General features: G+C 42.8%; 1 protein-coding gene across 1 annotated transcript in view; it reads right to left on the bottom strand.

Annotated features, from left to right (window-relative positions):
- Nucleotides 1-12,690, bottom strand: part of PTBP3 (polypyrimidine tract binding protein 3) — a 120,994-nt gene extending 108,304 nt beyond the window's left edge. The window contains 2 exon segments of the mRNA XM_017886743.1: nucleotides 10,178-10,211; nucleotides 12,485-12,690. Of these exon segments, the coding sequence (XP_017742232.1) occupies nucleotides 10,178-10,211; nucleotides 12,485-12,501 (51 nt within the window). The 5' untranslated portion in view covers nucleotides 12,502-12,690.
- Between the last annotated feature and the right edge of the window lie 665 nt (nucleotides 12,691-13,355).

Raw genomic sequence — 13,355 nt, 5'->3', positions numbered from 1 at the left:
CTGTACCCCAGACTGGGCAACAGAGCGAGACTTAGTCTGGGGAAAAAAAAAAAAACCTAACAAACTAAAAATTATCAGCTATTCTTAGACAGCAAGGTCATGAGGCAAATCACCACTTCAAAATCTGAAGACTGCCGAATCCAGAGTCACAATCGAGGTATCCTTGTCTGCAGCAGAACCTGCTGGAACTATAAACTGATAAGACTACTTGCCAGGCACGATGGCTCACGCCTGTAATCCCAGCACCTGGGAGGCTGAGGTGGGTGGATCACGAGGTCAGGAGATCGAGACCATCCTGGCTAATACGGTGAAACCCTGTCTCTACTAAAAATACAAAAAATTAGCCGGGCATGGTGGCAGGTACCTGTAGTCTCAGTTACTAGGGAGGCTGAGGCAGGAGAATGGCGTGAACCCAGGAGGCAGAGCTTATAGTGAGCCAAGATTGCACTACTGCACTCCAGCCCGGGCGACAGAGGAATACTCCATCTCAAAAAAAAAAAAAAAAATTTTGACAGGACTGCTTAAATGGTAACTCTGACAAACTGCTGGAGTAAGAACTAACATACAAGTAAGAAACCCTCAGAGCCTGTAATCCTAAGGGCCCCCATACTTCCCTAGGCTTTACCAGGAATCCTACACCAAGTTCTTAAGGTGAAGATATTAAAAGACCCCTGAAATCCCAGCACTTTGGGAGGTCAAGGTGGGCGGATCACAAGGTCAGGAGATCAATACCATCCTGGTCAATGTGGTGAAACCCCGTCTCTACTAAAAAATACAAAAATTAGTCAGGCATGGCAGCGTGTACCTGTAGTCCCAGCTACTTGGGAGGCTGAGGCAGAAGAATTGCTTGATCCCAGGAGGTAGAGGCTGCAGTGAGCCGAGATCACACCACTGCACTCCAGCCTGGGGAGACTCCGTCCCCCCTAAAAAAAGAAAGGCCCCTTCCAGTCTCTAGCAGGAGGAGGGGGAACAGTAACCACTGTGAAATACAACCAAGAGCAAGTGCTTCCTCCAAATTTACAGTCTTATTCTGATGTTTTCAAAAAACTTTACTTTGTCCAATCTAGGGAAAGGGTATTTCCTAAACTCCAGCCCCTTCTGGCCTACCTGGCCTACCTAAGGCGGAAAAAAACTGAAACACCAGTGAAAGTCACCTATCAGAGGCACAGGCACAGGCACAGTCCTGGGAAACGGCTGATATTAACCAAAAGGCTATGGAATGCTTCCCCCCTCCCAACGCGTTACCACCACATCTCAGGGGTCTAGTATAGCAAAGGATTATAGCTCAAAGAGCTGCAAGGCTCAGACTCTAAAAGAGGGGGCAAAAACAAGGACACTAAAGAAAATCCTAGCCAGAATAACATAAAACTCACACTGAAGGCCTTTTACCTCAGTTCCTATTCTCTGATACAGCACATCTCACTTTCAACAAAAAATTACAAGGTGTGTTTTAATCTTTTAAGGTAAGAAAAAACACAGACTAAAGAAACAAAACAAGCATCAGGACGAGATTCAAACAGGACACAGATTTTGGAATTATCAGACATGGTTTAAAATAACAATTTTAACCACAGAACCAACCCAACTTGGTCCACCTTTGTGTAATAAGATGGTGAGTTGTTTTTCAGTTGCCATGGACCCCTAGATGGAAGGTCAGATAACCTGGACACGTCCAGGTGAACCAAGCTGGCAACCATGGGTGGAACCCAAGAGTTGGGAACAAGGAATGGAGACTGAATTAAGAAGCAAACACCTGAACAGGTGTGGTGGCTCACGCCTGTAATCCCAAGACTTGGGGAGGTTGAGGCAGGAAGATCACTTGAGGCCAGGCATTCAAGACCAGCCTCAGCAACATAGAGAAACCCAGTCTCTACAAAAAAAATCGTTTAAAATTAGCCAGGCATGGTGGCATGTCCGTGTAGTCCTAGCTACTGAGGAGGCTGAGGCAGGAGGATCACTTGGACCCACAGGTTCAAGGTTGCAGTGAGCTATGATTCATGCCACTGCACTCTAGCCTGGGCAAAAGAGCAAGATCCTGTCTCAAAAAAAAAAAAAACAGACACCACATGGGAGGATCGAGTTAAATCACGCCTCCTGGAATCACCTCGGATCATGCCTCATTACTCAATAACTGTAAAACCAATGCCATCCCCCAGCTAGAAGAGACAGGTTTAAGCATTTCCTTCTGTCTCCTTGCCATTCAACAATAAAGCTCTTTTTTTCTCAGAAAAGTGCCATGGTATTGGCCTCTATGCACATCAGACAGCAAGCCCACTGATTGCTTAGCAACATGATGTCACTGGCTGTAATGGAAAAAGTAGATAACATGCAATAAAGACGGGTAATATACCAGAGACGTGAAAACTCTATAAAAGAACCAAAAGGAAATTTTTGCTAGAAATAAAAAACACTGTAACAGAAAGGAAGAATACTTCTGATGGGTTCATCATCAGTAGGCTGGACACAGCTGAGGAAAGAATCAATGAGCTTGAAGATATTTCAACAGAAACTTTCCAAACTGAAATGCAAAGGAAAACAATTAGAGAATGTTCAAGAAATGTGGGACAATTTCAAATGGGTAACACAGAAGGAAATGAAATATTTTCTGATAAGTTCTAGAAAAAAGAGAGAGAGTACAGGGCAGACGAAACATGTAAAAGTAATAACAGCCAAGAATTTTCCATAATTAATGATAGCCAAACCACAGATCCAGGAAGCTCTGAGAAAACCAACCAGGATAAACACTAAAAAATTCACACCTTGGCATATCATTCAAACTGAAGAAAACAAAAGAGAAAATCAAGAAAGAAACCAGAAGAAAAAATACCATACTTATGGAGGTACAGGGACAAGAATTACAGAAGTTTCTTTCTCATCAGAAACCATGCAAGCAAAAAGAAAGTGAAGTATTTAAAGAGTTTTTTAAAAAAAGAAGAAAAAAAAAGACAACCTAGAATTCTGTATGCAGAGAAAAAGCATTCTTGGAGTATAGGAGAAACACAAAACCAAGAGAATTCCTATCAGTGGACATGCCCCACAAGAAAAGTTTTTTAAAAGTTATTTAGGGAGAAGGAAAACATTATAAATCAGAAACGTAGTAAATGTATATGCTACAATGTATAGGGCAACCACTAAACAAATGTTAAAGGAAGTATAATTAGTATGTTGAGGGCCTGGTACAGTGGTTCACATCTGAAATCCCAGCACTTTGAGAGCCCAAGGCCGGTGGATCACTTGAGGTCAGAAGTTCAAGACCAGCCTGGCTAACATGGTGAAACTCTGTCTCTACTAAATACAAAATTAGCCAGGTATGGTGCTGCACACCTGTAGTCCCAGATAGTCGGGTACCTGGGGCAGGAGAACAGCTTGAACCTGGGAGACAGAAGTTGCAGTGAGCCAAGATCACACCACTGCGCTCCAGTCTGGGTAACAGAGTGAGACTCCCTCATTTAAAAAAAAAAAAAAAAAAAAACCTTTAAAAGAACAGACAAAAGACTTCACAGACATTCACAAAAGAAGATAAGGGAAAGCCTACTAAGCACATGAAAAACTCACCACCACCAATCACTGGATCAACAATTTAATGCAAATTAAAACTAAAAATGAGGTAATACTAGTCCACAAGAATACCTAAAATTAAAAACCGACAATACCCAGCATGTTGTCAGTTTGGCTGACACATGAGGCAACTGAACTCTAATACAAAACTGATCAGAGTGTAAGGCGGTACAGCACTTTAGAAAACAGTTGAACAATTTCTTACGAACGTAAACATATACATATCCTATCACCCAGCAATTCTACTCCTAGTCATGGATTGAATGAAAAATACATATACCCAAAGACTTACACATAAATGTTCGCGGTAGCTTTATTCATAATGGCCCCAAACTGAAAAGTGTCCAAATGTCCATCAACATGAGAATGAATTTTTAAATATCGTTACGTATTTGATAGAGTCAGGAGATAGCAAAATGGCTGGGTAAAGAGGGAAGGGTCCCTGGAGAACCTTCAACCTGCCCAGGTCATTACGCACAAGGGGCTTGCCTAAACATGCCCACAGTGAAAAATTCCATCACTTAACACGTGCAGTAAGCGAAATAAATCAACGTGCAGTGGCTCAGACTAAGGGCCCGCATGCACACTGGGGAAGGGGGTGGAGCCACCAGGAATTCGCACCTTAGGCTGGGGAGGAGGCTGGCCTCTTCAACTCCAGTGTAGTGGCCTGGTATTCAATCTGAAGGACCCCTCTCTTTGCTGAGAGCTCCCCTTTCGCTTAATAAATTCCATTCTCCTCACCCTTCAATGTGTCCACATGCCTAATTTCTCCTGGTTGTGACACAAGAACCTGGATTTAGCTGAACTAAGAAGCAAAAACCCCTGCATTATATTCACACAGTGGAATACTCACAGAAATAAAAACAAAAAAAAGAACTACTGATATATGCAAGTACAAGGATGACTCTCAAAACCATTTTGCTGAATAAAAGAAGTCAGACATCAATAAGAGCTTTTATGCTCTATGACTCCATTTATATGAAGTTCAAAAACAGGTAAAACTGGCCAAGCACGGTGGCTCATGCCTATAATCCCAGCACTTTGGGTGGCCAAGGCAAGCAGATGGCTTGAGCCCAGGACACCAGCCTGGGCAACATGGCGAAACCCTGTCTCTACAAAAAACACAAAAAATAGCCCGGAGTGGCGGAGTGCACCTGTAGTCCCAGCTACTCAGGAGGCTGAGGCAGGAGGATCGTCTGAGCCCAGGAAGTTGAGACTGCAGTGAGCCTTGATCACACCACTGCACTCCAGCCTGAGCTACACAGTGAGACCCTGTCTCAAACAAAGGAAACAGGTAAAACTAATCTCTGGTGATAAAAATCAGAACAGCTGCCTTAACTGGGTCTGGAAAGAGGCAACAGGGAACTTTCTAGAGTGGGTGTTCTATTATCTTGAATGAGGTATACAGGAAACACGAGTGGATACAAGTGTCAAATTTTACTGAATTGTACCCTTAAAACATGTGCATTTCATTCTATGTAAATTACAGCTCAGTTTAAAAGGAAAAGGATTGCAGCAAATGCCTTCTACATTTCCTATAGCTCAAATACAGCAGCAGGCAAACGTTTTCTGTAAAGGGCCAGAGAGTAAGTATTTTAGGCTTTGCAGTCTCCACTACAACCACCACTGCCTTTGTAGTGTGAAAAGTAGCCAGACAATATGAATGAGCACAGCTGTGTTTGAATAAAACTACAAAAACAGGTGGCAAGCCGAATGTGGCCCATAGCCATAGTTTGCCAACCCCTGGTCAAGCAAACAGAAAACTAATCCTCAAAAATTAATTTAAATATGCTATATTGTTCTCTTCTATATAGTGACAGATATGATCATTACTAGAAGCCAATTATGGTCCTTCCCACACATGTGAGTTTTTCATACTCACCTACTCACTTAAAATAGGAAAACCCAGAAAAAGTCTAAAACATATTTGGTATGTAAGACCATCATTTTCTTAAAATCATACTCTAATAGCTATGACAGTATTTTGAAAAAATAACCAGGATTATGAGGAATATTTGAGTTTAAAAGAAGCTGGCTAGTTAATAATTAAAGTATAAGCTAGACACACAAAATGCCATGTTATCCACAGGCTGACGCTTTGATTTATATGGTATAATAAAGTTCTTAAGACATGTACAGTTATCACTCATTATCATCTAGTTGGTTCTTCATTTAAAAGAATTCAGGCTGGGCACAGTGGCTCACGCCTGTAATCACAGAACTTTGGGAGGCCGAGGCAGGTGGATCACAAGACCAGGAGATCGAGACCATCCTGGCTAACACTCTCTACTAAAAAATACAAAAAATTAGCTGGGCGTGGTGGCGGGCACCTGTAGTCCCACCCTACTCGGGAGGCTGAGGCAGGAGAATGGTGTAAACCCCGGAGGTGGAGCTTGCAGTGAGCTGAGATCGCGCCACTGCACTCCAGGCTGGGTGACAGAGCAAGACTCTGTCTCAAAAAAAAAAAAAAAAATAGGAATTCAAAATTAAAGACAGCAATTATGCTTGGGTGTGGTGGCTCACACCTGTAATCCCAGCACTTCAGGAGACTGAGGGAGGAGAATCACTTGAGGCCAGGAGTTCAAGGCTAGCCTGGACAACATAGTGAGGCCTTTGTCTCTACAAAAAAATTTCAAAATTAACAGGGTGTGGTGGCACATGCCTGTGGTCCTAGCTATTCAGGAGGCTGAGGTAGGAGGATCACTTGAGCCTTGGAGGTGGAGAATGCAGTGAGCCATGATTGTGCCACTGTACTCCAGTCTGGGCAACGACAGAGGTAGAGTCTGTCTTCAAAGAAAGAAAAAAAAAATAGCAAATACATCTCAGTTTCCCAATAAGCATCTCAAAATACAAAAATTACATGAAGAAGGCTGGGCACAGTAGCTCACGCCTGTAATCTCAGCACTTTGGGAGGCCAAGGTGAGCAGATCACGAGGTCAGGAGTTTGAGATCAGCCTGGCCAATATGGTGAAACCCTGTCTCTACTAAAAATACAAAAAAAAAATAGCCAAGTACGGTGGCGTGCGCCTGTAGTCCCAGCTACTCGGGACGCTGAGGCAGGAGAATCGCTTGAACCCACGAGGTGGAGGTTGCAGTGAGCCAAGATTGTGCCACTGCACTCCAGCCTGGGCAACAGAGGGAGACACTTCCATCTCAAAAAAAAAAAAAAAAAAAAATTACATGAAGAAATAAAACAAATTTTTCATGAAAGTAGTATCAGAAACCAATTTTCTTAATTTTGGCAAGGCTCAAAAAATTGTAACACCACAAAGAACATCCAAGATATACACCTAGGTATAACATAAGACAGTCCTAAGCCGCCTGAAAAATGTTACCTGTCTTCAAGAAAATTCCAATTTAAAAATGAAATGATTTCTTTCTCACCACAGTATATGACTAATGGGGGGGAAAAAAACACTAGCAAAATGAGAAAGCTTGAGTTCCTGTATAAGTATGCTACCTAACTAGCCATATGACAATTTGGCATTCATTCACTCATCAAGTATTTCTGAGAGCTTATTATGTGACAGACACTGGAAACACAGTAGTGAAGAAAAAAGCAAAAATCCCTGCCCTCATAACATATTCTGGTGAATCACTTAATCTCTAAAAGCAACTCAGTTTTCTTTCTCTAAAACAATGTATTTTATGTTATACTACAGAGCATTTTCAATTCTTTTTTTTTTTGGAGACGGAGTCTCGCTGCGTCGCCCAGGCTGGAGTGCAGTGGCCGGATCTCAGCTCACTGCAAGCTCCACCTCCCAGGTTTACGCCATTCTCCTGCCTTAGCCTCCCAAGTAGCTGGGACTACAGGCGCCCACCACCTCGCCCAGCTAGTTTTTTGTATTTTTTAGTAGAGACAGGGTTTCACCGTGTTAGCCAGGATGGTCTCGATCTCCTGACCTCGTGATCCGCCCGTCTCAGCCTCCCAAAGTGCTGGGATTACAGGCTTGAGCCACCGCGCCCGGCCAATTCTTTTTTTAAAAGTTCGTATTACTCTTTCGAATCCAGGAAAGCAACTTATGGAAGATAACCTGAAATCCACTCTTGCCACTGGCTGAAACCATTTGTTGTGTCATCATATTCAGATGGCATACAAAGGAAATTACGTAGCTGCTAGATTATCTTTCACACAATCTAGATGAATTATAAGCCTTATTGGCCTCTTAGTATTTACTTGGTAATTAAGCTTCCTTGGATGGAATCCAAAAAGAACAATCTTAGAGAAATTTCTCCAGATAATGCATAATTTTACATTCCCAGTATCTAAGTCTATAAAAATAAAGATTGCTACTGAATCAACTAGTAAGCTTATCTTCTCTTCAGAGTAGGATCTGATCTTTTTTTACAAAGTGCTTGCTAAAAGCAGGTAGTCAGAAAGCCAAATCTTGTATTCAAATATGGTTCCTGCATCTAACATTTAAATTTTCTTACCAAGACATATTTTTAGGGCAGGCGCAGAGGCTCATGCCTGCAATCCCAGCACTCTGAGAGACCAAGAGTTTGAGACCAGTCTGGGCAACACAGCAAAATCCCAGCTGGGCACGGTGGTGCACACTTGCAGATTTACTAGCTACTTTGGAGGCTGAGGCAAGAGGATGGCTTGAGTTCAGGAGTTCGAGGCTGCAATGAACTATGATCATGCCACCACTGCACTCCAGCCTAGGTGACAGAATTAAAAACAAACAACAACAAAAAAACCATGAATGAACACCCCTGTCAGATCCGACAAATGCAAATAAAGCAGGAGCCTGAAATTTGCTAGCAAGAAGAGATGATGAACACAGATGGACCCAAAGTGGTGGAACAAATTTACATAAGTCAATCTATAATGTGTAAGATACATAAAAACAAAGATGAATTATTTCTTTCTACAATAATCTGAACTGTAAGTGGCTTCTAGAACTAGATTCTCAACTCAGCTATATCAAATATTAAAATACTAAGGGAACGTTTAGAACACCCAGATATTTTAAGTCTCATACAGATGGGCACTGTTTACTTAATTTATATTTAAAAATCCAAAAAATGGGCCGGGCGCAGCTGCTCACGCCTGTAATCCTAGCACTGTGAGAGGCCAAGGAGGGCAGATCACCTGAGGTCAGGAGTTGGAGACCAGCCTGGGCAACGTGTTGAAACCCCGTATCTACTAAAAATACAAAAAATTAGCCAGGCATGGTGGCATGTGCCTGTAATCCCAGCTACTCAGGAGGCTAAAGCAAAAGAATCACTTGAACCCCTTCAAAGGTGGAGGCTGCAGTGAGCAGAGATTGGACCACTGCACCCCAGCCTGGGCAACAGTGAGACTCCGCCTCAAAAAAAACAAAAAACAAAAAACAAAGAAACAAAACCCAATAAATGAAAAGACTTCGGTAAAACTGAAATGATTTAAAACCTAGAAGAATCATTATTATAAAATACTAATTATCCAGCTGTCTGGATGTGTGCCTTTTAGACAGAACTCTCATTGCTGACAGCTAGGTATAATGAAAAAAAAGTCAGGCTTTGGTACCTGGAAGACAAGAGTTTGAACACTAGTGCACCACATCTTGGACACGAACTTTTTTTTTTTGAGGCGGAGTCTCGCTCTGTCGCCCGGACTGGAGTGCAGTGGCCGGATCCCAGCTCACTGCAAGCTCCGCCTCCCGGGTTTGCGCCATTCTCCCGCCTCAGCCTCCCGAGTAGCTGGGACTACAGGCGCCCGCCACCTCACCCGGCTAGGTTTTTTTGTATTTTAGTAGAGACGGGGTTTCACTGTGTTAGCCAGGATGGTCTCGATCTCCTGACCTCGTGATCCGCCCGTCTCGGCCTCCCAAAGTGCTGGGATTACAGGCTTGAGCCACCGCGCCCGGCCTGGACACGAACTTTCTAAAGCTATTTTTTCACCTCTAAAATGGGAATACTGATTACCCACCTTGAAGGATCGCTATGAATAGTAAAAATACATGTAAAACACCTGACACATAGTAGGCACTAAAGAAAGAAGTATCACCTGCTTAGATTATTCTCATTGGTACATCCATGAAAGAGGATATAAGAAAAGACATGGTAAAAAGATAAATCAGAGCCTAGGCTACACTTTTTCTTTTTTTTTTCCTTTTTTTTTTGAGACAGGGTCTCACTCCCATTGCCCAGGCTGGAGTGCAGTGACACGATCACACTCACTGCAGCCTTGACTTCCCAGGCTCAGGTGATTCTCCCAGCTCAGCCCCCCAAGTAGCCGGGACTACAGGCATGCACCACCATGCCCAGCTAATTTTTTTATTCTTTATTTTTTATTTTTTTAATAGAGATAGGGTTTCACGGTGTTGCCCAGGCTGGTCTCAAACTCCTGGGCTCAAGCAATCCGCCCACCTCAGCCTCCCAAACTGCTGGGATTACAGGGGTGAGCCACCGCACCAAGCCTAAGCCTAGGCTACATTTAACTGCTATACATAATACTATAGTTCCTCCTTATAAATACGTAAAATCCAAAATTACCTCAGGTCTACTTATTTTGAAGCTAAGTAAAAATGAAAGACTATTACACAATAAAGCAGATAATTTTATGAACAGGTGAGATTGAAAATATGCCAAAAGATATAAAAATGCGTATGAAAGGACAGTAAAAGATTCCTACCTTTAAACCGACTGTTATAAGATCTGTAACAACACTGTATGGAAAAGTAAAAGAGAAAATGGAAAACAAAGTTAGAGAACAAGTTTTAAAAGACAGAGATAGTAAGAATAAGGGGAAAAGCATTATAATAACAAATAATAAAAATAAGAATGCGATGAGTTGTGAAATATTAATACAAAGAAAAATGATGAGCCAGTCTAGCAACAGCAGAGTGTAAAAGCAAATCCTCACTACCAATGCAAGAAACAAATCCTAAGTTATCTTTTAGTATTTAGGAAAGTACAGTCGTACTTCAATAAAAATGAGTGTTTATCCGTTTACCCTCATTTAACGAAGCCAAACCAAAACTTAAAATCACCAGAGTTTGTTCCTTTAAGTCACTGGCATGAATAATCGTGTCTGAGGTTTTAAATGAAACAAAACCAGCGCTTGGATTTTACAGAAATAGAAGGCATCTTGCAAATCTGCATTTACCACCCAAAATTGCTCACCAAAATATAGTTAAGACAGTCTCTCAGAACTAAAATAAATACAAACATCACATTTCAGACATCAAAATTTTCAAAGATTTGCTTTTTAAAAATATTCTATCACGTCAAAACTATGTTTAAGTATAAATTATCTCTCAGGAGGAAATGAACACATACACACACACAAGAGACAGTTGGGATTTGAGGAGGAACTAGAAAGATATGTTGACTGGTGGCTTGTGGTTTGTTTTTTAACTATCCAAATAAGGAAAAGGATCTTTTCAGGCTGTTGGAAAATGTAGAAATTTAATTAGTCTCCTGAAGGCAAAACTGCACTGTATTCTTAAACCACATCCCTTAAGACCAGGGTGTGAAAATCCCCTTTAAAGTCGTGCCATACAAAAACTCTTCTTTTCTAAGCCCCAAGAAACTGTCTTCGATTAATGCTTTTTTCATATCTCCTAGAAGAAAGCTACAAATACATTCTACATATTGTTAATAACCTATGTCATCATTACCTCATAAAAGTTAACAAATGACTCTAGATGATGTCAACTGTTTCAAAAATCTACCACGTAGATTTTTTATTTTTCCTCGTAAACTTCTGAAACTTGAAATTAATTTGTCTAAAATTTAAATGTGAAAAGTAACTGGACCCTTGCTGCATAAAAAATAAGATTGTTTAACACTACGGTTATTGGTTCTGACGCAAAGGGCAAACTATGCTCCGACCTGAACTACCAAATGAACTTACCTTCCAGTCAGTATCTGTATAACTGCCTTGCATATTGAAACCAGTAAACCCAATACTACCTCTAAAACCACAAATAGGGTGAAGGGAGAGTTAACTTGTTAAACACTATCAAAAAGTAAGTTTGCACTTCACAGTTATCCTAGAGTTTAACAGCAAAGACGCAAAATTCAAGAGTCCTCTTTATTAAAACTATAAATTTTACGACACAAAAAAATAGCCTGCATCCATATTTAAGTCAAACCCTCCAGACAATTAACTACACATAATGAAATGCTAATTTCATAGCCTGCCTGAACCAAAATATTAGTACAATGACACAAATCTTTACGACACAAAATTTTTCAACATATAAAATCTAACTGAATAAGGTAATGTGAAATAAGTTTTCAACAATGTTCTCGAAGAAACTTCAAACAATAAAAACAGCTTCAATCCCCCCCAAAATATACACACCTACTGTGTATCCAAAAGTTATAATTTTAAGAAAAATTTTAAAGCTTCAATTAAATAAAATAAAGAACATCCCAATCATGAATAAAATCTAAAATTCCACTTCGATATCTGGAGCAGCGTGCAATCTGCATTCAAATGAATCAATCCGAAATGTCATATACACTTAATATTGTGAAACTAAAATAAATGAAATCTAATGAGGTCAAAACCTATTGAAGATTTCATCTTCTTCAAATAGCATAACAATTATCAACTATACGGCAACATGTGAACGACTTTTACTGTTCTAGTAAGTTGCATATATTCCACAACCTTACAGAAATCTTGTCATCAAAAGTAGGTAACAAGCCAAACAAAACCTCAAATACATAAAGGGAATAAACCGAGTTGGAGATTTTTTTTAATCCGTAGGTACAGACACTACAACCTTCAATTAATTCACCAAGATCCTAACATAGTTGTTACTTTAATTACCAAAATATGTCAAGTCCCACCCCATATCCCTGAGTCCCCAGGGAACCGTTTATATACATAGACTCTAAATCTTTTTATTTTGGTCACGGACCCCCATTAAATTTTTGAGCATTTGAAAGGCCCCCGAAAATCGCTCGTACATCGTATTTTACATACACGGGCAGATAATTCATTAAGTTTCTTGGGGAGAGAGAATGGTGAGGGGGAAGCGTCCACGGTCACTAAGTCCAGATCCCTGATGGCGAGAAAACATTAACGTATCTCACAGCACAAGTCTGGAGACCTCGGCCAAGTCCCGCGGCGGCCCGGGGACCCCGCGTGGGACCGCGGCTTGGGACCAGGTCGCCGCCCAGACGGGTACCGACGCGTGCACCCGCCGTCGGCCGCTCGCCCCACCTCGCCGGTAAACAGCAACTCCCCCGGCAGGAGGACGCCCGCCCCGCGCGCCGCCTCCGCCTCCCCCAGCGCCGCGCACCATTTTCTGAGAGGAAGTGTCGGGAGGCCGAGCTGGGCTCCGCGGACTCGGGGCGCAGAGGGCGGACCCCGGCACCACGGCCGGACCGGGCTTTCCTCCGCTCCTGGGTGTGTCGAGTAAGGCTGGGAAGGAGCGGACGTGTCCGGGGCACCGCGTGGGGAAAGGAGAGGCTGCGGCGGACCGCGCCTCGGCGATTCCGGGATCCCCACAGAGACGCCCGGAAGCCCCACCGTCGGGCTTGGCCGGGGCCGCTCCTCCGGCCGTCAGCGCCGCGCATGGCTTCCCAGCCCTTGCGCGTCCCGCCGAGAGCCGGGTGGAAGCGGCGCCAGAGCAACCCGGAGCGGCCGCCGCGCCGCCTAGCACTTACCCATCCATGGCCCAGACGGAGGCGCGCACAGAGCAGGGACTGACGGGCTAACCGCAAGCGGAGGAAGCAGGCGGCGGCAACAGGGCGGTTCCGGGGACAAGCGAGCGTCGCCTCTGCGGAGCCCCGGCCGGTCCGAGGTGGAAGGAGAGTGGGAAACAGGGGCGGGGACCGGGCACGCTCCCGCC

This window comes from Rhinopithecus bieti, unplaced genomic scaffold (genome assembly GCF_001698545.2).
Source record: "Rhinopithecus bieti isolate Rb0 unplaced genomic scaffold, ASM169854v2 scaffold_16175, whole genome shotgun sequence".
Classification (NCBI taxonomy): domain Eukaryota; kingdom Metazoa; phylum Chordata; class Mammalia; order Primates; family Cercopithecidae; genus Rhinopithecus; species Rhinopithecus bieti.
This window is presented reverse-complemented; position numbering and strand designations above follow the sequence as displayed.